This window comes from Alosa alosa, chromosome 1 (genome assembly GCF_017589495.1).
Source record: "Alosa alosa isolate M-15738 ecotype Scorff River chromosome 1, AALO_Geno_1.1, whole genome shotgun sequence".
Classification (NCBI taxonomy): domain Eukaryota; kingdom Metazoa; phylum Chordata; class Actinopteri; order Clupeiformes; family Clupeidae; genus Alosa; species Alosa alosa.
The window spans coordinates 12,210,419-12,237,994 of record NC_063189.1 but is presented as its reverse complement, the minus strand read 5'-3'; the positions used below and the strand labels follow the sequence as shown (position 1 = coordinate 12,237,994).

The following is a 27,576-nucleotide window of genomic DNA, read 5'->3' as shown; positions in this document are numbered from 1 at the left end:
GTCGTTAATTACCAGCGCTCACTATAGGTTTGCGACTACATTCATCTCTCTTGTCACTTAGACTCTGCAGCCTCAGTGTGAATATTCACCAATTAGTGACATCATAATTAGCATGTATATCTCGGTGCCAGAGCCCTGAGTTAGTGTCTTTGTGAATGTTTAGACAATGAAAGTGGGACAGTTTGCCCAATTGATTATTTAAATGAGAAAGAGACAGGGGCAAGAAAGGGAGTGGGAGAGACCAACGGAGACAACAAGAGACATTGCATACAGTAGCAACCACATAGCACCTCATTGGCAGCTCATCATCATTTAATATCATAGACAGTTGAGATGGTATTCTTAACACTTATGCCAACAGCCAGGTTATTGCCAGGCTGAATCCTATGTGTGATTGATATTTCTACCTAGAACTAGTATGTATTGAAAACAAACATCAACACTTCACATTTTCACCACACTCCATTCTATTTCTTTACTTCCGCCAGCAGAATTAGAACCAACAGAACTTACCACCAAGAGTAGCGGACACTAAGAAGTGGGTGCCATATTTCTTGATCAGATTCTCGTTGATCTGCTGGAGAGTCGGCCTTCGTCCCAGCAGCCGGAGGTTGCGCAGGAACTCGGGTGCCAAGGGCAGCGGGGCCTTGAAGAAGTCTCTTTTCTCCGTGGCCAAGCTGTTCACTTTCCAGTGACTGAATTCCCTACAAGAGAGGTGAGAGAAGGCCAAACTCATCTGGATGCTGGCTGTGTGGGGAATTTTTCGAGCCCACTCTTTGATTTAGAGCAGGTAGTTTGATGAATGTGTTGGTGTGTTCACAAGAGTGAGCATGTGTACAGTTTCTGTGTGTGAGTGAGTGAGTGAGTGAGTGAGTGAGAGAGAGAGAGAGAGAGAGTGAGTGTGTGTGTGTGTATGTTTCTGTCTGTGTACGTGCATGAGTCGTGTGTACAAGTCAGGAAGTGCACACATCAGCACATTAAGTAGTTCAGCATGTATTAATATGCATTAGAATATGCTTCTGAATATTGATGAGATTGGTTATACTCCTCTATCATAAATATGATACTCCCATGAAATACTCTCAGAATGATCACTGCTGACAGTTAAGTTAGCCAGCCCCAATTTCATAAATTAGTTTCCCCTTTGCACCAGTAAAGTGGAAAGTGCTTATACTGCCGTTTTGTTTTTTTATACTAAATGTTGTTTACTTTGTTTAATGATACCTGCCATTAGTATTTGAAATGCTGATGAAAGTCTCATTACAAGGACCTTCGCTGATTTGTATGCACACATTTATTTACCATGATTAAAGCAGGAAATCAAATGACACATGAAATTGGGTCACCACAATCTCATCTCCCAAGATATGAATGGTAAAATCCTAAATGATAAAGCAGTGTCACCTTCATGTGGAAAGTGAAAATATATATGCCAGTCAATCTGGGACTTGCTCCAGGGCTTCATGACAGCTGTGTGCAATACTTTGATGATTGAAGATTTTTTAAAAAGTATTGACAATGACGAGCTCAATTGGATAATGAAGCACATACTTTGAACTTTTGCACTTTGTGTGTGTGTGTGTGTGTGTGTGTGTTTGTGTGTGTGTGAGTCATGCTAAATGTAGGGCAATTAGGACACACGCTAAACGCTAAACCACCAACACGGCAAGCTTTTCGTTAGGCATTCTGAGTAAACACGGAAGTGCATTCTCGTCGTGTCCGTGTGGGAAAGATTTTCCACCGGGCCTATAACCTTCTGCAGTGTTTTCCAAGAGTTCATTAGCGAAAGGCCCTGCTGTCCATGCATTTGCTAATGATGATAGATGGACTTAATTACAGGCCTTTAAACACAAGCTGATCACACCTGCAGCTCTGTGGGGTTGTGAGGTCTTTTCCTCCAATGCTCCACCACCAGTCTGCTGCACCGGCACGGGGATGAACCCCCCAAGCCTCCCCACTCCCCACATCTGGCCAACATGGATGCCTCTGCAGTTTCACTGCTCACTGACCTACAGTCAAAGCTGAATTATTGTTACTTACCCGAAGTGGGACATTTTTGTTTATTTAGTACAACATTTGTATATTTTTGTTTGTAGTTGACAAATGACTCATTGGATGTCCAATGGACCTAGCAGAGGTTTGCTTTAGTGCCTTTACTTACTTAATGGTATTACATTTTGACCCACACGCAGTCACTCCTAAACATCCATGCATGGTAATTTAATTTCTTGAGTTGTGAAATAACCATGACCTTCTGGATATAACATGAGCAGCGGCCGCCCTGAAACCCTGTTTGTTCTTCACGGCACAGTGGAGTGAAGGAAACAGGATGTAACAGCGGATTCTGAGTCACTTCATGGAACCTAGTTAGCCCAAAGTGGGTTCCACTCATGCCCAGCTTCAGCTCAATTCCTGCTTCATACAGTACAATGTATCAATGCAATATGGATGCCATATTTCTGAACAGTAACACAGGCAGCTTAAAATATATTTTTTTCTTTAATTATTTATTTTCTTTCCAGAGCCATAAATAATGCTCGTCATAGGCAGGAATGTCACAAACTGTATTAATGTGGCTCTATAAATGTCGAAGGTGTTAAGTCATTATTTATACAGTGTTATCCCACACAAAGGAAGACTCATTTCATGCAGTTTGGTTCATGGGGGAGAAAAAAAAGTCGAAAAATAAAGCCAATTAGTGGCCATCCCCTTTCCCCAGTTGCTGTGGTGCTGGCGGTGCATTCTACCAGACTATGCTCAGCAGAATGTGGGTGCCTGGCCATATTCTCCTCTGCCTAATTTGAGACACTTAAAACATTTCATCACAAGGTGGCAGATAGAGGGTAGACTGCCTCCATGAATCTTTAAAGAAAACGTGAAGAAACACTGCAAGAGATTTTTATAAGCATTTCCTCCCTCCTCGTAATTGGAACATTTCTTCTAAATGGGATAATGTATTGTGCAGTGCACCAATGGCTCTGGGCATTTTTTTCCCTGTCAGAGTTGAATAGCAAAGACTCTGATCCTTCTCTGGAATTAGACTGAATCTTGTTAATTGCACACAAAGTCACAGTGCTGAAAGCTATAATTCGATTTTCCACTTTTGGCATCTTGGGGCTCACGACCAATGGAGAAATCAGGGGGATAAATATATGTATTTGACATAGTAGTCAAATAAACAACTGAATGTGAAAAGAACTGATGGAAAAAACATAAATCCTGGATACATTATACAAACAATCAGCTGCCGGCCACCGTATGGGAATCATGCATGTGTGAAGTCACCTTAAAGCATACCAGAAAAATAATATGCAGCTTTTTCATGCATCAGCTATCTAACATCTCTGAGTAAATTGGTTGTGCTTCTCTGAATCTGATCTCAGACAAACAAGAAAAGCCACCAGTCCAACAGAGACCTGTGGTTTAAACACTAGGGTCCAAACATTAGTTTCCATATTTATTTGGTCTTTTGTTATTGTGTATATTGTATTTATTTATTTTTGTACTTTTTTCTTATGATCTGTAACCCACAAGAAAGGACTCCTACACTTCTTCTACAATAAAGGAATATTCTGAAATATTTCTGACAATTAATGACAAAATGCATGCATCATTGTTTATATACACTACCGTAAGTTTGGGGCCACTTAGACATTTCCATTCCACTCCATTATAGACAGAATATCAGCTGAAATTACTTGCATTGTTTTTTTTTTTTTTATCAGGGCATCAGTTTTCAGATTACATTATGTGCTTATATAATTGGGTTCTCCAATGTTTTCTCAGTTAGCCTTTTAAAATGATATCAGATTGGTAAACAGAATGTGCCTTTGGAACATTGGATGAATGGTTGCTGATAATGGGCAATGTAGATATTGCATTAAAGATCAGCCACAACAGTCATTTACAACATTAATGATGAAAACAAGGACATTTCTAAGTGACCCCAAACTTTTGAACGGTAGTGTACATTTGGTGGCGATGAGTGGGGAGGACAGACGCCACTGTGGATGTAATCGTTTTGCAATAAAGGCCAAGCAACAACTTGTAAGTGCTTTTCCGTGGCCCGTCTGAAGTCCATCTATTCTTACTGTGTGTGTCCATTATCACGCCTTGCCGCACTCCATAGGAAATGAACTGTATCCGTGGGATGCAGTGGGCTTGCCATGATAATGGACACAAGGAATAGCTGGACTTCAGGCAAGCAACTACTTAAAACAACAAACTTTGCTGTAGATGCACACGGCACACAGTATCATTTCAAACGCTGTGATTGGTGATTGAGCTGGTACGTTGTTTGACGTGTCCGCAAAAACAATATGAGTGCACTTGGGAAACACCAAGGAGCATGTGTTGTGTCGACAGAATTATACCTTGTATGCTGCTAGGTTGAAAAGATTAAAACTATATAGCATGATATGGCAAAATCTACCAAAAAAATGTTTACATGATCAATTTAGCTGGAAACTTTCAGATATGAGTTTTCAGCTTGCAGGCTGAAAGCCTGTCTTAGCCATTTTTTGTTGATAACATAATTTTGAAAATAAGCTTACATACCTATTCCGTGGCCTCTATTGTACTTTATGAAGTCATAGTATACATTTTTAAAAGGGCACAAATCAGGTAAGGTAAGTAAATAAGAAATGACAAAATCATGTTTTCAGCAAAAAAAAAAAAAAAAAACTTGATTCACAAAACACAGGAAAAAGAACCACTCAGCAAAACCCAGGCCCAACTCAAGGATATCAATACAGGATGTAAAATTTGATTTCCGTCAGAACAGGCTCAAGTGAGGTTTCTGAGACATTCTACAGTGAGTGATTGAAGTGCTAAATTACATTAAGTCAACTGAACACAAAAGCACTGCTCTTCAAGGCATCCCTCACTTCAATCCAACAACAACACGCCCCTCACAAATCAAATTTCAAGGCCCCTGGACCCTGAAGTTGCCAGAAATTTTCCTCATTACTCTGCAAATATGGCCCAGCATTTTCCTACATAACACAAAAACCCCATTCATCTCAACACTCTCATCTCTTCTGAGTCCCTCCATTTCTAAAGAGCCCATTTACATTTACAGGCATTCAATCACAGATGGCGATGTCTGCATACATGACCGTTTTGCTGACTTATTTTCTTGGCCACACTACTGATTGCTTGTGGTACACAGCCGTTACTAGGCTACAGGACCCCGGAGGATGAGAGGGGAAGGGGGCCATAATCCGCTGGGTCTCGGTTGCTCGTCATCGTCTCCATTTCGCCGGATACCAAGGGCACGCTGAGCCGCAGGTAATGCCACACAGGGGGGACCATCCGTCTTCCCAAAACCTCTCCAGAGAGACCTTACGTCATAAGTGTTTTCCTCTCAGCTGACTGTAAACATCCCTTTTCTCTTTGGCAGCCCAGCTTGTAAAGTGTTGCAGGATGTAAATTATTAATACAGGGTACTTACTTTTCTTCATTTTTTTTGGAGGGGACTATTTTTGCCTCTAGCTTTTATTGTTTACCCATTAAAGGAAAAAACAAAATTTTAATTAATCTTCAGACGAGCCATGTGTGCTTCACAGGACAACAGAAAAGAACAAACAGACACACAAGCAAACAGTCGAACAGTCGCAGTGTCCTCAATATTTCTCAGTAACCATCTCTTGATGAACAAATATGCTGGCATTCAGTCATTTCATGCACCTTCCAGATGGATTAGACAGGATCGACTAAGCCTTATTTCAACTTACCAATCAAACTCTGTTTACTTGCCACTTTGGCTGGGTAAACAGACCAAATTGTCTAAACATCGTATGATTCCCATATTAAAATCCCCCACCACCAGTCCTTGTATAAGTAAGGACCATTGAATGTTATCTGGCAGGAGTCGTTTGCTTCAGCATAACCTCCTCCAGGGAGGAACTGTGACCAAGGAAACGGTGACAAGACTCCCTCAGAATGCGCCCAGCTGGTGTCCCTCCACCCCATGTGTGGCAACTCGGACACCCCACCGGGCCCAGTGCACGGAAACAGCTTCCTTTCAGAATACCCATTGGGGTGGGTGCAGGGGAGGACAGTTAACATATTAGGTCCTTCCACAGAAAACACTGCTAGCAGGAGGAAAGGGTTCCCCCTGATTTCATTCTAAAGCGGAGTTAAGGTATCACCACAAAACATAACATAACAGCCACAAAGACACCTACTTCCCACTGCTTATTTCCCCCTGTCTTTCAAATCTTCACTCATGCACACACACACAAACACACACTCACTCACACACACACACACACACACACACACAATCAAATCCAGCTTCTCCCACACAGACACACACACACATGCCACCACCAAATCACCCGCATGCACTCACACACAGACACACACAATTGACCCTGGAAGGCAGCCTCAGAGACAGTGCTGGCGGTGCTCTCACTCGCACTCACAGTCCACCACAGTGCTGCAGGCCTTTTCTCTGTCCAGCTGCTCTGCTCATGCTGGGCTTTGGAATTGGCGTGTGCTGGGAGTTGGCCAATGGCAGCCCTGTGCGGGCAGGGGGTAGAGGAAACGGGCGAAAAGGCCAAGCTAGACCCACACGGGTCATTCGGTCCACTGCAAAACAACACACGATGTCCCTGATAGCTGCCTGATAGGGCTGACATGTTCTTTGCAGCAATTAGCTATGTTAATTTTCCTGATTCCTTAGTGGGAACAGAATAATATTGAGTTGTCTTTGTTAAAAAATAGCAAACAATTAGACTTAATTTGAGTGAGGCAAATGTTATTCAAAATGATACCATCCGGGCAGTGTGACTCAGTGCTTCTAAGTGAAAAGCATCCATAACTGTGTGTGCAGTATGTGTGTGTGTGTGTGTGTGTGTGTCACTCACTGTCTTAGTCATCTCACACTCTGTCACCAAACATGAGTGGGATGCACTGCTGATTTCTGCCCCACTTACATCATAAAAGCGGCATCCGTCCTTCCTTAGCATCGCTGCATCAATGTGCACAATGTTGTTACAGCAATCTGGCAAGACTGTTAGAGAACTGACATTAAATCACGTCATCTTGGGAACAGAGTTTAATCCGGTTGTGCCTTCCCCCTCCATATTGGCTGTTAATCATTGCTGGGAGACTGGGAGACATCTCCTAAGATGGCAGGGAACAGAGCTCAGCTCGATCCTGTAATTTCCCCAGTATTTACTATTCCTCAAATGTGTGCAAATGATGACAATCCATCAGGCCTACTTTTATCCTGCTGTTGTTAGTCTGTTTGCCAGGTACTTAACACAACACAGAGAGAGATAGAGACAGAATGAAAGAGTGAGAGACAGAGAGAGAGAGAGAGAGAGAGAGAGAGAGAGAGAGAGAGAGAGAGAGAGAGAAAGAGCAAGAGATCCTACCTATAGATTTTGTAGCGGGTGGTGAAGCCTTGCTGGAAGCGCTCCTTGAACTCAGTGTACTCGGGGCAGCGGTGAAAGGGCCCTTTGTCGGAGAGCAGCCAGTCCAGCTGGCCGCTGGAGCGGCCGGACACGGAGGAGAAGGGTGAGGGGTTGGGCTCAGCCAGGGCCAGCACCCAGCTGAGGGGGCCCAGGGATGCCCACTGCCATAAGAGCATCAAGAAGAACCATCTAACGACCGCAGCTCTCTGCCAACGCAACGACATCCTGCCCCTGGGCACCCGGGACCAGCATTCTTCTGCCACTCCCCTCTGACCTAGGACAGGAAGCAGGAAGAGAAGCAGAGAGACACAGGGTCGTGAGGGACAGGCTGGAATCCCACTGAAGGAGGCTGGTAAGCTGCTGCACATTTCAAGTTATTACGGATACACTGTAAGCATACATACACTTATACACACCAAAGTTAAACAACAAAGTGACGACAAACAACAAATGTTGATGAGAGCAGACACCAGATCACATTTTTTACTCCTATTCCAGAGGACTAGAGGTGCATGATGAGTTATCTTGCTTGAAATGGGAATTATAAGTGATTTAATCATGCAATGCTTGTCCATTTGGTTTAGACAATCTGAGCCTACACCCAGGAGGTCTGATCTGTGGTGAGGGCTACCATTCTGATTCCTCTAAACAGTTTGTGAAGCAAGACACATATAAATTATTTAATCCACAGTCGGGGGGATAAGACAAAGAATAAATCATCAAAAAACCGGGTTCTTGGGGGACCTCATATTAATGAGTTGTATGAGAGTATCAGCAATGCACAATCAAACCCAGAATACTGATGCATGTACAAGGGACATTTTATACAAAATAGCTGGGACCATCAATATTCCCAGACATTGTTTCTAATCTTCTCCAAATTCACAATAAGAATTGATTTCACAGGGGGCAGATGCATGTTGGAGTACTAAATGATGCATGCAGCCATCTAGCTGTTGTTCACGTTTTGCATAGCAATAGACTAAAATATTAAGACTATTTGCAAAGCCTTAAACCATAGTGAAATGAGAAAGTAATTAAATATAATGAGTGAGGTTTAGACTGAGGTCTTCCAGCATCTTTTTCAGACTGACACAGTGCAAGACATATGCCCCTAAAAATAACATGTGTAGGCTGTAGTTTTACCCTGCTGATGATCTGTTGTTTCAATGGAAGCCTAATGCTGCTTAGAATGTGAGGAACTGCAGGTTCAGACATTGTCTCTTAGAAAACAGATTTTTAAGACTCTCTGGTCCACTCTCTCACTTCTGATACATTATTCATCCCCTCATCTTGCTAATACTGGGTGCCACTCCAACCCTGTGTCTGTGATGATCCTATAGATCAGTCATGCTCCCTCTCAGTCTGCTGTCTCTTTCCCCTAAAAACAAAAATCTACATCTACATTTGTTTTCAAAACAGAAAGAGTGAGAGAGTAAAGAGTAAAGGAGCGGAATGTAAAATTACAATGCAGAAGGCCCAGCCAACTTTTTCAAATTTTTAATGTCACCATCCAGAACTAGTGGCTAATGGTAAGTTGAAGGTTGCAATGTCTTGTGAACTGCAGAGTAATGAACCACATTAATGTGCTGACAACATTCATCACCACTCGCGCCACTGGTGGAGTCCTGAAACGCGTTCCCAGGGAGGATGAAACATCATGCTATTTGTCACACCACAGCGGAGTAAAGGGCAACGGGGTGTTTTCCTAAGAAACAGCCTCTAGCTATTACAGGACAACAAGTGCAAATGAAAGTCTCCACTACCACTGTGACAAATGGGACGTGCGGTCTATAGCAGAGGGCAACGAATAATATGCAATAACATATTGGCTACTCCGCTCTGTTATACGATTTCAGCCTCTAGGTCACAAGTCCACTGGGCCTGGCCCTAACCTTCTCTTCTCCCCAACGTTGGCATACTCAGCTTCACCTGCCTTTTTCTCTTGAGGAGGAATTCATGCATACACCCACTCGTTGGAGCCGTTGGAGTTACGACTTCAGTTGAGATCATGACCCCTCCACATGACCCCTCTGTGGAACTCTCCTCCACAAAGCCGCACTCATCCATCTCAGCTCCCGGCAACAATAGCAAGTCCACCATGCTAAGCAGGAGATGAAAGATATTAATGCTAATACTACCACGTCAATGCTGGAACAAATGAATATCGGGTGACCTTCAAGAGTTACATAGCAAGTACCAATTCAAGGCTGCTTACCATATTTGACATTGCCCACTGCTAAATGAGCGAGGAGCAGAGAAGAAAAATGAAATAGCTCAGCTTATAACCCCCTTTACCCACCTTGAACAAAATTTGCCTTTCAAATGAACCTAAGTTCTCAAGTGTGACACCCTGCGTTGAGACAACCCCACTCTTCCTTATTGCATCTCCATCTCTCCTGAGGTTAGACCTAATTATAAAATGCATTGGAAAATGCCAGCGAGACAATGGCAGAAATGCGGAATTTTCGCCTTGACATTTAATGTTCATCTTGCATTATTCAGATGCCTTTATATTTACTCTCCTCACATGGGAGAGAAGCTGGGAGAAAAAGGAGATTCTTCCGGAATGCAGTCTGGAATAACTGAATGACAAAAGAGAAAGTTGTATGTACTCATTCCTTACGCTGCTTGTGCGTTCTAAGCAAAACAAACAGAGAGGGGAAAAGTTTTGAAGAGTCACTTGATTATCTCCAGATGGAATGTCATGTCACAGCTGCTAAATCTCAGCCACTGGCAACTCAGTAATGCAACGTAGGTTGGCAAATATGTCTAAATGATCACGTCCTCGTCAGCTGGTCTGCCGCACACTGGAGCACAAAGATGGACGCTGTGAAGTCCCCTCAGAATTAGGAGAGAGTAACTGATCTTTAAACAGGTGCGCTGCTCCTAAAGTTGGTGGTTTGTATTGCTGTTTGTCCTCTGTGGGTTGAAGCAGGTGTGCCATCTGGCACGGCATCAATTTGGCAGGCAAAGGGAAGCATTAGTGCCTCCTAAAACACCATGTGGAGTCTGGAGCTGACTGGCTGTATACAAGACATTTGTCTCTCATGTGAGGGACAATATTTTATTCTTCATGTTCCACAAAAGTATGGACATAAGCATATTTACAGTAAGCCACACCCCTAGTCTTTAGAAGTCAAGCAACAAGATAGAGGGAGTATGAAAAAAAGATTTCTGATCTATTAATACAAGAACTAGTTACAACTACCCTCGTCATGGCAACCAACTAAACATGACAACCAATCAAAGCATTCATTTGAAGCTTTTTTTTTTTATCGTGAACAAACAACAAAGAACAACAAAGAGATGTGGTGAACTTCAGCAGGACTTGCAGCACCTCATAGCAGGCTGAAGGTAGGTTCAAGGTAGGTGCTTAGGACGAAAGGAAGCAGAGTTGTGTTCACGATGCACACTCATCCACAATACACAATACAGTGAAATGAATTTAATCCACTGTGCTGGGCTGCCTTATGGGTATCACCCTTTGACCGTACATATACGGAACCCTTTTCAACGAAGACCAGGTGGTGTTTGCTTGAGCACAGCATGCACCTCCGGGGTATAAATTCCCTGCATGTGTGTACTTCGTTCTCTTTTAGCATCTACCGACTATGTTGAACCTATACTCAACTCTACCACCGCTTGAGATTTTAAGAGCTCATGTGCATGCAGGTTCTTGGGTACTGTGTTTTTTAAGACGAAAAGCTACCAACATTTATATATTTTTTAATTATCTGGACTCAGTACTCACAGTAATCAGTAATTGTCTCTGCATTTTTTCAGACACTATGGAAGCCTGTGCTGTGGCTATCATGGAAGCCGTGACAAAACAATGTCTATGCAGGAATTTCATCCCACTGGCAGACCACCATGATCTCTGTGTCATGTACTTGGGATTTGCTCATGCACAAGCAACCCACTTGCCTGGCGAGTGCCCTTGCTGCACAGTCATGAGATCAATTACACTCAACACAAGTTTTCATGTCGGTTTAGTCGGCGGATGACAATCCAGCCTTATGCCCTGTGCACAACCAGTGGTAAAGGTGCCTCACTGTTCACCTCCTTGCGTGGTAAAGTAGACCCACCCTGGCCTGTTGTGTATGCCCCCAGTGGCTGCTTTTCTATCCCCTCCGACAGCCCCATGGTGAGGTAAACCTACGCTCCCCTCCAAGTTGTATCTCCCCTCTAATTTGGGAGATAAAGCCTACACCTGAGTGGGCAAGTTGAAGACTGTAGCCCTGCTCAAAGTTTACCAGGCAGACCTGCCACAATGATTGGGCTCTAAGGTCAAAGAAGATAACATCACAGAGCTAAGAAAAGCAACTGATTGGTCCGTGTGTCTGACAAAATACATTGCTCAAGCACAAGGTAAAGCCCTGGGGTTTTTAATGATGCTGGAGCGCCATCTTGGGCAATGTCAGCAGTGTGGGCAGTGTCAACCTCACTCAACTCCCTGATCGAGACAAAGTCTCCTTAGACGCCCCTCCGACTGCCACAGGTTTGTTTGGAGCTGTGGAGGGAGCAATGGGAAAGAGGCTCAAAGCGGCTCAAAATGATGGGCACAAAGCGGCTCAAAATGAAGGCACAGCCTTACAAAATCTTTTGCATCATCGCCAAGCTAACCAGTTTCGTGCCAGCATATCACAAATTCCACCGCCCCCTAAGACACAACTACGGCATCGTTCCCCCTCAGACACAACTACACCATCGTTCCCCTTCAGTGCACTCTTGCCCTCCAATGCAAGCAATCACACCCCAGCCCCCTCTCCCCTTAACGCACGTTGCGGTCACATTCGATTGGACATCATCGAGTGCGAAGCAGTGAAGAGAACCTTTGACTAAAGCAGCCACCCGGAACACACCCACACAAGCACCTCTACATCAGCTGCTACATGCCCACACATTTTCCCTCAAGAGGCTTTATCGATCACTCGCATGACACAAATAGCAATCAGACCTCTTTGCCTATAAGTTTAAATCTACTGGTGGAAGTCACACTCAACACTGCGGTCCAAATGCCCTCACCTCTCAAGCACATCAGGGTAGGCTACCCTCGGTCGTGCTATTGAGAGAGCTAGCATCCTGGGCTTTTAGTACAATTGCTAGCATGCTCGACTTCCGATCCGAGGTGTTGTTGTTTGCGGGTTCAAGTCCAGTCGAGTCCAGTCAACACAACGCATATTACATTCGTGCCATGGCCCGGAGAGACAGTAGCCTATACTACAATGTTAAGTAAGAGATAATGTATAGAACGATTATTACACAACATCTTTCCAAAAAGAAAAACTAAACTCAACATGATATGAATGACTCTTTACATTTATTTGTTACTGTTTCATTGTGGCTTTTGCTGAGAAACAAATAGTTAACAACACACGCTGAACTTGAATCAAACATTCTTTAAAACACAGCTGATCAACCGTCTGCTTTCATTTTTGAATGAAGTTCCATTGCAAGAAGTGACCAGACTACCTACTGAAGTTCAGTAGGCTTACATAAGTTCACAAAAGCCCATGTCAGACAAGCAGTAGCTTATAGCTCTGAGGTCTCAGCACAACAATATTGCCATTCTCATTCTCGTTTCATACTGCCATATTAGTACAGTAAACATTGATTTAGTCTTATCTGTAGTTTAAAGTGTGTCTTCTTGTCATCAGAAATTTTGTAGACTGCCAATGTCTGTCGTAGCCATAGCAGTCTCACAACTAAATATTTAGGGATTACCTGGTTATTGGACTAGCTCCCCTCTTTTGCGACAACATCTACAGTACATAACCCATCTTATTCTCAAGATGAGGACAAGTATCAGCTGCGCTTTCCACTATCACATGAAGATGTCCATTAAATGGGAGGCGTTGTGGGGAGATGCTGCACCTAGCCTACAGCTGTGGGCTCTCACAGTGCCTGATTGTGTGTGTGGGTGAGCAGGTGTGCTGTCTGCACCACCCCAAGGCTGCATGTCTCTCTAAACTCAGGCTTTTCCACACTGGGTTCCTGCAACTCAGCACCCCACCAGCTGTCTTTGCTACAAGCTCCGGATTGCTGCTGTGTAAGGACTAGATTTCGTTAATATATAACAATGGCAGAAAGAGTTTTGTTGTCAAGAAAAAGCAAAAGTCTTCATCGTTATTTTTTTCAGTCAGCAGTTTGTTTGAAGGTGACTTAATTAAAGGATAGGAGCCTTCATCAGGCCTAGCTGACTCAGAACCCTATCTGGCCTTGTCCTGTGCTATCGCTGATGATAGCAGACAGAGAGATCTCTAATGCATGCATCCTCTGAATGTATGGCCTACCTTGTGTCTCATCCTCACCCCTACCCTCCACTCCTTTCATAATCCCATTCACCTCTGACAATAACCACCGAGAGAGAGAGAGAGAGGATAGCTTGAGGGTGTAAATCTTATTTAATGGAGACATACTGTAAGGGAATGAGGTCATGGGATGAAAATGAATATACTGCATCACGCAACTCTTGCATCATTGCCATTTTGATGAAGCACATGTGTGCAGGATTAAAAATGTCAAGGTTTTTGTCTATTGAATCGAGCAAAATGGAGCACAGGAGGGGGGTTTAAAATAAACTATTAATAAGGTTAGTCATCCTGCCTCAGCCTAACCCTGAACGGTGATGTGGAATATGGTGATTAGTGATTTCAGACACACATACTTATTTGCCTGTCATTTGCAAAGTATTTGGCAAGTAACCATATAAAGCAAGGATATTACAAGGATTAAATCTGAATTAAGTCAAAGTCCAAAGTCTCTGGTTAAATGCATGACAAGGGAATTGACTAAGATGATTAGTAATGGAAAAGATTACAGTTTGCTTTGAGCACGGACATTTGATTCTTGTCTTTGGACATGCAAAAGAATTGTGTGTAGATGATGGTTGTATGTGTATGAAAAAGTGAGAGGACCTTGCCTATCTCCCCAGCTTAATAAGCATGGCAGCTTAAATCAGCAATATGTAGTCAAGCTGATCTCCAGAGACATTAGCCGAGAAATGGCCAGAAGACGTGCTCAAGTAAAAATGTACTCTGCAGTAGGGATTAAACTAGATAACACAGCGCCATAAACCATACAAGTACAGACAATTACCCCTCATCACTATATACATTGTCTCTTTGCCATGTGCTTGATAATACGGTTGCAACATTATAGGCTAGAGGGAACAGAGTGTAACGCTGTTTCATCACACATAGAAAAACAACATCAACCAGAAAACTACATCATCCAAGGATCAATAATCTGTTATTGCTTGGCTGTCCAGCTGTTCTATCTCTAAAAACACACATTGCTGGTTTCCACAGGGTGCAATCACTTGTACATCACTTTGAAAAACTCACACCCCAGATAATTACTCAGGCTGCTTATTAGATTAATGCTACACCGTAAAAGCCCATCTGCATATTGCAGTGGCTCTTTATGAGCTGGGCATCTCATCTCCAGCAATGTCCTGGAGGACTTTTTGGAAGCCTTCACAGAGTTCAAGGAGGTTGCTGCCAGGGTCTATGCAAACTCAACTGATAATTTGGAGAAAAGTGCATGGTACCTGTGCAAATATCAATCCTACGTGCACAAATATTAAATATTCTCAATGTTAATGTTTGCATTGACCTTAAAAATATGGAAAAAATATGGAAAATCTTTTGCAGAAGGGCAAGGACACACTGACCATTAACTATTATAGATGCTGTTTGTTTAAACAGATGCTGTATGATAACAATAAAAAAGACTATTCAGAATTCCATACTAATTGGAAAAAAACGTTTCAAAAGCAATTTTGCCCTTGTTAAAAAGGACAACTTCAGTAGATTATTTTATCCTCCCTTTAACCCTATTGTGTTCTAGTTTATGCAATTTTGTCAGGAGATCTTTGGTTAAAAATAAGTAAATCAATGATTAAGAGTAAATTATATAGTATAATGACAAAAGTAGATTATTCCACTGTTTGGGATCCAGCTGTGTCACCAACTCCATACACCTGTACATCTTAGTTATTGCATAGGTAAGTGTATTTACTCATTCCATACTGAAAAGGCTTCTTTGTTCAGTTTGCACATGTCCTGTGCATGGTATAAGAGAACTCTTTTAAAAGCCTTAAGATTACAGTTTACAGGTTGTACAATAACTGACCATCATTATCTTTATAAATCACCAGTGTACAGTAAAGGATGGCACAGACACATCTCGGCGTGAGAATTGCGTTGGCCATCAAAGGTTTAAACGTGTATTGAACATTAAAACAGAACGATGAAGCAGTAGTAAATATTACAAGAAATTATGATTAATTTGACTCCATACAATTAAGAACTTGAACTCGAATCATTACCAAGTAGTTTATCAACTATAGCAGAGTAGTAACTCAGATAGATCAATATACTGTAACAAAGTAACAAAAGATCAAAGTAAGCTTAACCAAATAGTAAACTTAAATGTAAACTTAACGTTAGGATGTCAAATACATCAGATAAAACAATTCATCAAGTATAAAGAAAATAAAACAAACCCTTAAAAAGGGGGGAGAGAGAGAGAGGTCAGAGAAAGGACAGTGACCTCCAGCCAGTGGTAGACCAGAAGAATCAAGAGAGAGAATAGAAGAGAAGGCAAGAAGAGAAAACAGTGAGAAGAATCTGTGTTCTTCCCCTTATATCTAAAACAACTTAACATATTAAAGGTGCTCTAAGTGATGCCACACGTTTTTTAGGCTAAAACATTTTATGTCACTTACTGCCAACATCACCTAACCAACCGCTAGCTGTCTGTGTCCTGAATACACTGTAAAAAAAAAACGTAATCTCTGCGGACAGCCCAGGCTCCAAAATGGCAACAAAAACAACCTGGGCAAACCTAGCTCATGAAAACATTAACAGTTCCAGCAAATCACAGATGAGATGCGCGTTTAGGAGAGTTTCAATTGCACGGGAGCAGCACGGGAGGGAGGGTGAGGAAGTAACGAGCTAGCTCTCTGTTTTGTTGAAAGTCAACAGAAGTGTTGTTACCCAGCATCGCTTAGAGCACCTTTAACATATAACATATAACTCATTATATAGATGACATGGATCTGGAATCACAAGGGCATCTCTCTTATCTGAAAGCAGGGGGTGTGGGCGCATCTCATCAGAGAGGGCCTCAAATATCCCAGGTTACAGAAACATCATATGCATTAACGTACATTAACATCTACAACTGACAATAACATCTACAACTGACAATACTATATATCTCGCTTGGAGACTTTTAAAATTATACCAGACATGAGCAGATTATAATTTCTCCTTTGACAAAATATAGTTAGAGCTCATGTATTTTCCTGTGGTCCAGGAGCCCAGGCCTGAGTTAGGCCCTCAGCAGGGTAACGAGAACCGAGACCAAACGGCAGCTGAAACCATAAACTTTCTAGTTCAGTGTAACGGAGGTGCTGTTAATTACAAAAACTTTTGTCAAGAACCTTACACCAGCAGTGACAGATCACACAGTTTTATGATTACATCACCCATTTGTTGTAAATGAAGTAAAGAGCAGCTGCTCTGCCTGCATTACACCCACTGAATCCCAAAAACATTTATCAATAATTAACAGGAAGAGCCTCTGGTCTGAAGAGTTCATCAAAAGATTGCTCCCGGACCTGACGAATAAGGCACACATTAACCTTTAACTCCCTGAAGGTCAGCCTGAGCCTGTGCTAACGCACCTCTCCATTCTCATAACCAGCTTTGTGGCATGAGCTCTGACAATTCAGCTCATTAAATCGTATCTGTGTGACAGATGCCCTGCTGTATCTGGGGGCCTAGGCTTTTCTGACTACATTTTAAAAAGTGGTGTAAGCTAGGTCTCAAGCTTAATGTTGTCAGTATAATATATAAAATGCTGTATGTGGTGTATTAATAGATTTTTTTCAGTACCATCCCCATATAGTTCTGGTTGTTGATCCTGTATATTTATTCGTCACAAAGAATGCTTCAAAATGCTGTAACCTTACTTAGATAAATAAAATATGCAAAAATGCTTTCTATGAAGGTCACTGCTAAAATTATTTATGCATAACACAATATAACGTATTCGTAATAATTTTTAGAATAATTTACAAACAAACATGGGAGACTTTATAGCAATGTTCACCTGTTGCTTGTCATACTGGATAACATTATAGGCCCAAAATCAGGTCATTTTCCAACATGTGCCTACTCATAACTACATCCCCTGGTTACTCTGACGATGCATTTGAACAATTTATGCCTGCTAGTGGTTTCACAAGATGGAATAATACTTTATATGACCGAGAACAGAGCATATATATGTATGTATCATGCAAGTAATGTCTCATGCATCATGGCCAAACTGGCTAGTAAGTTTTTATTAACACCCGCCAAAATGAATTTTAACCCGCATTTGGCGGGTTAGGCGGGTGCTAATTTAGAACCCTGTTTATAATCGATTATAATGTGACATATAATCATTTTTTAAAGTGACACTGCACAACAGTTTGTTTTTGACTTTATGCTCCTCCTGTGTTTGTGCTTGCTAATTTGAGCGTTAATATATGTACCCTCCCTGTTTGAGATGATCATATCTGTATATAATTGCTTCAGCACACGAATCCCAGCATGTTTATACAGAGAGGTGCGGGGATGTAGCAGTTAATGCGGGTTGATCGGATGACTTGGTGGGAGTATGGATCTTTTTTAATAGGAGCTGGCAAGGCACTGGGTGATTGCTCAGCCCAATATGCACATGTCCTAATGAGCAGAGACAGATGTGCGTAAGACACACAGGGAAAGGGCTTCAGGGTGCTGAGGTAGTCGATGCATCTAAGAAGGAACAGTTAGAGGTCCATTAGCCCGTAGCACTCAGGAAAACGGGTAGTAAAGATTACTCCCGAAGCAAAAAAACAGCTTGAACTTTGAACCCCATTCAGTCTTACTGACTGAAGCAGGAACAACATGGTACACACACACACACACTCACACTTGCACACACACACTCGTACACCATAGGCGGAGTTTGACATATTTGAGCCAGGGGGGGCAGACAAAAAAAACAGCACAACAGCACTTTATTAAATCAGCACTAGGCAAAGTACCATTTTATGTAAAATACCTTTTGATACATTTATCAAAAGTCCAACAAGTCCAAATCTACACACAACGCAAAATGAGACCTGGCCTACCACTTGGGGAACACAGCATGAGCACATATGGAGAAAACAAACATGCTAAATAAAGATATATATATAATTACATTGTAACAATTTAACAATTCATCCTTATGAAATCCAATGCAGCACGGTTGTCTTGAAAAGCAGTAGACAGGGGTGTCGCCTAGCAGTTGAAAACATTCGGGGCTTAGCCCATAGAGTCTGGTTGCTGCTCACTTTTGATAAATTAATCCACCGCCTCTAGCCTCATTTGTGCCACATTGCTTGAATATTTTGTACAATTTTATTTTGTCAATTAAAGAATGTCTGGATGCCACCTAGCTTAGCTGTGCTTGTGGAAAGTTGGTAAACCTCCGACGCCTCAAGAGTGCTGCTGGCATGCGAGCCACCTAGCAGAGTGGAGTTTTAAATAACAAGATGCATCGGTTCATGTATGCTTAGCTTAAGGAGAATGAGTCATTGAAAACTCAAATTCGATTCTACAAAGGCAAAGTAAGTAAACTCCAAACTGTAGGCTATTGAGTGCAGGGCAGACCTAAATCATAACTCCAAGAATCAAAAGGAAGTGTTCACCTACAGTCTGATGCCTCTCCAAACACAGAAACGAAGCGCAATCACGCCATTACGTTAAGACATGTGAAGAAAACATTTTCATATTTTGCTGTAATCCAATGACACGAAAAAAAGTAATCCACAGCGATCAGTAGGCCTAGATGCACGAAAAGGGTCATGGTGTATCTAGCCAGGCCTACGCGCGTCACATTCACCAGCCAGTTCCAAACAGGTCAAGGCTTCGCCACTTCGCTGTTTAAACAAAGTGGAATAAAAAGTCCAAATCTACACACAACGCAAAATCAATTAGTAAAGCTGACAGGGCATTTATATACATGGCATTTAGGCAACCTTTATTGCAACGTTGGCACGGCAAGATGTCCATACTAGTGCAACAGTAATTTAGTTTTTTTGCATCCTGCATGCCTCGTCAGGTTGGCCGTAATGTCGCTTTTTATTTTGTGTGAAGGACCACAAAAGAAGAAAACCTGGCTGCTCCCATCATCAACCGCAGCCCGTTCCTTATATTGTTGTTTTGTGTTACTTCAATTATTTTTAAAATATCTGGTCATGCCAGACATATTTCACTAATTTTTGAAACAATGCAATTACCCGTTTCCACCAGGCCCCCCCACTAACTCCGCGTATGTCGTACACATGCATCCACCAGCTTCTGGGCGTAAACCGTTACAATGACATGATGACTTGCAAAAAAATGACAGCTGAACATAAGAGAGTTAAGTAGACCTGATAGTATTTAATATTTGATTGACAGAGCTTTGTGACATATCAGAGGAGGCCTTTTTCTTACTACAAACATGCACAGTAACTATACACAGAAACAGGGCTGTATGTTGTATGTTATGTTGTCTATGATGTACAATAACATATCTAAATTCTAAACATGTCAAATGTAGTAATGTGAACACACAGCAGAGGTGTGGTAGTTATGCATGATGTTTAAACTACACAGAATTATGTATGCATTTATCTTGAAGGTACTCAAAGCGATGTTACATGGTTTCTAAGCTAAAAAAATTCTTGGCACATACAGCAAACATCTCCTCACCATCCACTGGCTGTACATTGTAAAAAGTGTCTCTGTGGACAGCCCAGGCTCCAAAAATGGCAACAAAAACAGCCTGGTCCAGCCTGGACCATGAAACAAAATAAACTGTTCCAGCTAATCACCAACGAGATGTGCAATCAGTTGTATAAGAGGGAGGGACGAGCTAGCTTTCTGTTTGGTTTGAACGTCAACAGAAGTGACGTTACCCAACATCGCTTGGAGCACTCAGGCCAGATGTACTAATGCTTTTGCGTCCACTTTAGGCGTATTTATTTCGCAATGTGCGTGTAAAAACATTGCGAGGTATGTACAAACAGGTCGCATTGAGGTCAAAGCGCAGACTGCCTCTCGCGGGAGCTGAAAATGGCAAATTGCGCTTTTCTGTGTCATGCATATGCGTTCATGGGAGGATCCAGGGGAAAGTGGGAGTTTAGCGTAAAGAGATGGGAGGGGAAGCGTAAAGAGCACCTAATTATGTATTCCGTGCTGTACAAAAACTGCTTGTGAAAGCGCACGTCTATTCTGCGCCTAAAAACTTCCGCCTTGTAAAAGCAGGTGTTAATCCAAATTGCAGTTCAATGCTTCAATAAGGGAACCTTTCAAAGACAACAGAATCGCTATTTAGAGCACCAGTTTTGTGTCTTTGTACTATATCAAAAGCAACCTTAACTTTCGTTGGCCTTTCGAATGTCTTACTTTCATTTTCACTTCATCCACTTAAACTTTCCTACTTGCCAGATTTGACCAATCTTCTATAGCCTACATGCAGAAGTAGTTTGAGTAGAACTACTGATCTTTATTAACTCCCTGCTTGTTGACATCTTATCATATATGGTATTATTTCATGATCGCTAAACGTTTTATTCTTTTTAATGATGTCATCAGTTAACTTCATTCAACTGCGCTTGTATGTACTGTAGGCTCTGCCGTTCAGTTGTGGACGTTCGTAAATTGCGGTAGGGGGCGGAGAAAGGCAGAGAAAGGCGCAGATTATACTATGAATTGAAAGTTTGATAAATACGACGTAAACTTGGGTCTGACAGCGTTCGCTATCTGCGGTTTGTCCATGGCGCTGATAACGCTACGTTCACAAATGTACGTACATCTGGCTCTCAGACCTTAGAGCACCTTCAATGTTATTAGCATGTGAAAAGTCTATGTGTGAAATGTCATTAGCATGTGAAAAGTCTTACAGCGGAACCATCAGTAACCTAGAAAGCTTCCAATTTCTAAAACCTATGAAATTTGACACACACAATACATGTAAGTGTACTGTTGGTTGATGAAATGTCACAGGTTATGGAACTGAAGGTGTTTGGGCCCTTCATCGCCACTAGCAGCTATATTTTTACCTGTACTTATTTTCACTTTTAAATATTCCTAACTCTGTCAGTTCTATCTCATTGTATGAGGGTACCAACATCTACTGTAATCCACCTTATTTATTTAGTGTTTTTATCGAGGGAACCCATTACCCATGCAGATGTTATTTTTTCTTCTGGTTCAGAGATGATGCATTTATGTCAATACACGCTCAGAGAATTATTCCTCTCACAACATGTAAATGCTTTGCAGTGGTTGATCAGAAATGCACAATGTGTGTATAAATTCTATCTCCTTCTAGGGTAACCTAGATTCTACAGCCAAAGATAAAATCTTTGCTCCACATTCTGGGTCCAGGAGATCAGGAGAGCACCATCACTGCAGTGAGCAACATAGTAGTAGGAATAATAACACCAGCTCAATTTCCAAAACTGACTTAAAATGACTTAAAACTCTTTCTGTATGTATCAACCCAATCCTAATGTATAACGGTACCTTAAGATTTGGAAGCTCCCGGCTACTGTATAAAAGTTGTCATTTAAAATAGTTGTAATTTAACAGCACTAACTGTTGCCAAGCAACACACAAACTGTGTGAGCGCTCTGTATAAGCAGAGTGATCCAACGTGGAGCATAGTGCTGCAGTCAGCCTTACAGCATGTAAGGGATAACGGCCGACGAGGTGACCTGTTCGATGGAAATAATGGCAAGGTGTAGGCTTAGAACTCCGGCGACGTACGCTGCACGTTACTATTATTGCCCAAAACTACACTGTGTGTGTTACATAACCACTTAGACTGTAACTCTGTGGTGCTCGGCCTCTTTAGTGAACATGCAAATACACATAAGAAAAATGTGAAATAACAAGTAACCAAGCCAGCAAACCTGCAACTAAATAAGAACATTAAAAGATGACTTGTGCCCCTACTTGTCATATCTACAGAGGGTCACAGAAGACATAGACTACATAGATACAAGTGAATGTTCCCACAACTAAATGCATTGATTAGGCTCTCTTCTTACTAACACTGAGGTTAGCATGAAGGTCACCATTGCCTGCCATCCAACTCATTTCACAGGACGAGTCAGTCATATTTCACAAGGGGCCCAGAATGAGCTGTCTTTTTGTCCTAGCACTTGAGCATTTTCTCAGTTGTTTTGATTTTATCCCCCACACAAGTCTGTACATGAAATGTGATTTTCAGAGAAAAAGAGTGTCTGAGAAGACACAATAATTATGGAAAGCTGAGATGATAATACTGCGAAAAAATTAATCACCCAGCGATTAATTTTAGAAAAGCTGCATGACATTCGCAAGAAAAGGAAATCCACTGGGATTGTTGCATCTGACTGACAGTTTTTGTTTGTTGGTCCTGCCAATGTTATTGTACATCCAATTACATCTACTTTCTCATTTACATAACAAGTGCACTTCAAATGGTGTCTTAAAATGGTAGGAGGAAGTGTGCTGCAGTAGTGCGTCAGGTAAACAATAACTCACAATGGCACCATGGAGACGTTAAAAAGCGGCAGCACAATAGAGACTAAAGTGTTTGGTGAGATAGTTAATTAACTATGATGAAGGTCATAGCTTGACGCCTGACCCCTATGAAGGGGTGTCGATAACGGCAGTGATGCGTGAAGAGGCTATCAAGGCAGACGTACTCTGCTCTTTACTTTCCTCACATATCATACCTGCCATCCTGGGTGGAGTGTTCAGATCTGTGCTGGAAATGACCGTGCAGCACATTTGATACAATGCTAATGTCCACATTGTATTTTAAACAGAGAGATTATACTGATACACAAATAAATGAACCAAGCCTTGCAGGGTACGTCACTGGACAAAAACAAAATAAGGAAGGGTAATTTCAAGTGATAATCAAAACACATTAGCCCTGACCTGTTCGCGCCGCCATCCTACATAGTCATCCTTGAGGAGATGCACAAGACATTTCCCGGCTTTGTCGTCTACTTGGATCAGCTGCTGCTGCTGTTTCACCTGCGCTAATGTGCTTTGTGGGGCCTGGCATTTGTGAAGTTCACTTCCCGAAGAGTTTTGACTCAGACATTTCACTGTCTTCTCGCTTGCTCATCATGCTGCGGCAGCGAGAGAGCTCACATCACATCGGGGCAGCTTACTGAGAGGGAGGGAGAGGCGGCAGAGTGGATGTTGTGCGAGCCCTATAAGCCCATACGCCATATCGTCCACTCCAGCCCTGATGACTGGACAGATCTTGTCCATGCTGCCTGGGCTTTGACAGTCGACCCACAGATCGTTATCTGCAATTATTAAGCGTTCTGCACAGATTGGTTGGGAATGTGTTGGCTCAGCACGCTTCCAATTACGGTTTTGCTAAAATCTGAGTTTTGAAAGCATCAAAACATGATGGCCACTAATTTAAATCATGAGCCAAGTGCAAAGTTATTAGTCAGTGAGAAAAGTGTTTTATGCATGACCTGTAGATATTGTGTGGTGTGTCGGGGTAATGTGCTGACCCACCAGTGTATGTGCCTAGGATCTTCCTTATGGTATTAAAGCAACAAATAGATTTTGCTCAGTTATTAAATTAGCTTTAGTTAGACTTGCACTTTGCCTGTCATTTAAATGAATATGTTATGGGTTACATATTTTATGTTTATAATGCAAGTGAGAAGGTGGGGCAATTAAATGACACAATGTCTCACTAAAGGATGCCTCAAACCACTTCAGTTAGCCTGTGTTTCTGTATAGTAGGCTATTCTTAATGTATGGCAGATGAGTAATCACTAGCCAGAGTCCACACAGGACAGATGGATAATAGAGTGATGAAAAGGACAAGAGCTGGGTATGATACTGGTCGTGGTGTTGTGCTGTGGAGAAGGATTGGATGTATGGATGTATGTATGTATGCGGTGTGGAGGTGGGGTTCTGAGGTTTGACCAGCTTTGATCATGGTGGAAATCTGATATTTTTTGGCTGGAGCAGGACTCGCTGGTACAACACGCCCTGGCACACTCTCTGTACTGTAGAGCGCAAGCTGAGCCCTCCTGGAGGGCAGAACCTGGCAACTGCAGTCTGAATCCTCTGGAAGGCTGCTGCCTCGGCTCTGTGATGGGTAGGTGATGCTTCTATAACCAATTCCTCCTGGGCATCTCAAGCCATTGGTGGGGAAAAAGGAGGGCGTCTTAACCCCATCACTCCTGAAGTGCTCCACGACCGCGGCACTGTATGGAAATGGAGGGCCAGGCTGTTGTCCTGGACTCCTGGCTTGAGAGCTTGTCTGTCAGAATCATCACGCTGCTCTAAATGGGCTCTGACAAATGGCAGTTACTTGTTAGCAGGCATCCGAGGAACAGAGATCTTTGAAAAGACAAATAGTGATGGAGGGAGAGAGCTGGAGAGAGAGAGAGAGAAAGAAAGAGAGAGAATGTCAGGGAGAGAGAGTGAGAAGAGAAATAGAATGTGTGAGCGAGAGAGAGGGAGAGAGGGGGAGAGAAGAGATTGTGTTCATTTGTTTTTCCAGAAGACTGGGCACATTTGACTTTGTGGCCCCCAACACATACGAATGGCTGTAGCGGTGCAGGAAATCATTATCCCGGGCTGCAGTGTGAAGCGGTTGTGGTGATTCTCAGCCGCCCGGCGTAACAAGTGGACCAGGGAGCAGCACGCGGGCCGGCCGTGAGTTTACAGATAAATGCCTCCGCTGTTGTGCTGGGATCATTCCATCAGGGTCAATGAACACTAATGGAGGAAAAGCTCCGCAGTATGCTTCACGGAGCACCGCACCGGTTACTGTCACCACCGCCACTGTGCCATGACCGCTTGTGACTTTAGAGGTGGCACGAGGAACACGTCGGCAAACATACATCACCATGCAGTGCACCACAGACGGGCAGCAAAAAAAAGAGCGCAAGGACTGCCATCTTCGGCCTTTGTTTCTTTGTTTGTTTCCTAGTTTGAGACTACAGCAGACGTGTCATCCTCATTCGGTTTTCTTTGCTTGCTTTGGGCTGTTGTTGCCGTGTGTGTGCGTGTGTGTGTGTGTGTGTGTGCGTGTGTGTGTGGGCATGCGTGCGATGAGTGCGAATGCATTTATATGAGTGCTTCTTTATTTTTTTATTTTTTGAAACTGAAAAACAAAATATCTGTGATTTTCCATGTGATGTGCAAAACCCTTTCTCCATCATTAAAAGGCCATGTCACCTTTTTAAAGCTGTGGAATACATGAGTATGAAGTCGAGTGCACAGGCAGACCCTACTCCTCTCCATGGGGAGCTCAGCCGACACACCGCTAACCTAGGGAACGCGTGGCCAATGCTGCTATGCCAACTCCATTTCCATTGCTCTCCTTAAGCCATGTATTTCCCCCAGAGGCTGTGGCTGTATATAAAAAAAACAAGCTTCCAAAAAATGTCTTCTGTGTGGTTGTGCGAATGCACTCATTTGTGTGTTTGTGCACGTTCGTGTATGTGTGTGTGTGTGTGTGTGTGTTTGAGTGTTTATGTGTGTTGAGGGTGGGGGTGGGGGCTGCAGAGAGAGACTGTATGAGTGTTTTTTTGTCTATCTTTTTCTGCTTATAGTTCAGTGATCAGCCAAAGCCCAAACACAGCCTCCAATTTACTACACTGCACAGTGCTGATTCTATTTTGACGGTTGACAGCCAGGGGAAACAGCAGCACATGCACACTGTTGCAGAAAGACTGACATCCTGCACAGTGAGCCAGAAAGGCATTAAGTGGGCAGTACCAGTCTATAGTTAATTGGTGAAAGGTTCAGTTTAAGCTGACCAATAGCAATGTCACAAAATTGAATGACAAATCTCAGACTATTACATTTGTGAAATCTCAGATTATAGTGTGTAATGACAGTGTAATCAGGGGGTGTGGACAGTGCTGACCAGTAGTGATTTTACAGGGACTGCAGTGCCTCCTCTGTTGTTCTAAACAATTAAATTCATTATATCTAGACAGCTAGACCTGTTGTAAATGTTCCTTCCACATCCCTTCCAACAGTTGTTGTAACTGTAATCAGAGTATGGGATTTGGAGCCCATAAAAAAGAGTGTTTTGCTCACTTAGATTCCATGACCAGCTTACATTATGTTTGTCGAGATCAATATAGCCTATTTCAAGAGAATTCATTTAGGCCTGGAATCTAAAATGTCCAAACAGTTATATTCAATTTAATGATTTAAATGCACTTAATGGAGTTTGCCGCTTCAGAGCTATATACTAAGACAAAAATGTGGAGGGGGTCATAGCAGCTTTGTATTTTGTATGGACATAAAAGTATTTGGATGGAAACCCAGGTTTTCTTATTTGGTTACGTTCGCTCCTTTCCTCAATAAGATAAACTACATACGGTGTCGTAATAACAAATAATGATGTTAAGCTTTTACTACAACAGCATATTAAGGTTAGTCTCAGGGAATTCTGGTTCCATGCTAATTAAACTGAAATCTTATCCTTGACATGGCTTGTTACTTGGAATTATTCTGGAAACAAACAGCAGGCTATCTGGGGCAGTCAGTGCTTACAGAGCCCCAGACTTAAGCCTGTTAAGGTGCACTCTTGCAATAAAGGAAAGATACAATTTTTAGGCAGTCTAGAAATGGCAGTGGTGATTTGTGATTTGAGTATTCGAGTATCCCCTGCTGAAGGAGAATATGTCACCATGCCTTAATAAAATTAAAATCCACATCCACAATTAATTTGTCATTGTTGATATGTTTTGTAATACTGTAATAGTTTACATTATTTGCTTAATTTTCATGAATATTGATTTTTGACTGTATCAATGTGAATCAAGTGACATCATGTTTCATATTGACATTTGTAAGTGTAGTGCAACTCGCTTGCCAAAGAGACATTTAAGATGGTGACTCGCAGTCATATCGGCATACCCACGATGTTCAGTGTATTTAACGTTTCTATGTTAAGTTACATGCTCATGTTTAAGAAGATTCTAGGCTTTCCATATGGTCTTTTCACATCTCGGTTGTGTGTAGCCAGACAGGTTTGCTTGAACATTGTTGTGTTATGTATCTAATTTGCATGGAGTTTGTGT

General features: G+C 42.3%; 1 protein-coding gene across 2 annotated transcripts in view; it reads right to left on the bottom strand.

Annotated features, from left to right (window-relative positions):
* The window catches only part of brinp2 (bone morphogenetic protein/retinoic acid inducible neural-specific 2), a 76,811-nt gene that overhangs the window by 36,379 nt on the left and 12,856 nt on the right, over nucleotides 1-27,576 (bottom strand). The window contains exons 2-3 of one of the 2 annotated variants that reach the window (XM_048256967.1): nucleotides 7,386-7,698; nucleotides 514-704 (exon numbers count right to left, since the gene is read on the bottom strand). In XM_048256967.1, the coding sequence (XP_048112924.1) occupies nucleotides 514-704; nucleotides 7,386-7,648 (454 nt within the window). In that variant the 5' untranslated portion in view covers nucleotides 7,649-7,698. The remainder of the gene's footprint in view (nucleotides 1-513; nucleotides 705-7,385; nucleotides 7,699-27,576) is intronic. The other variant, XM_048256976.1, reaches the window with a different exon arrangement.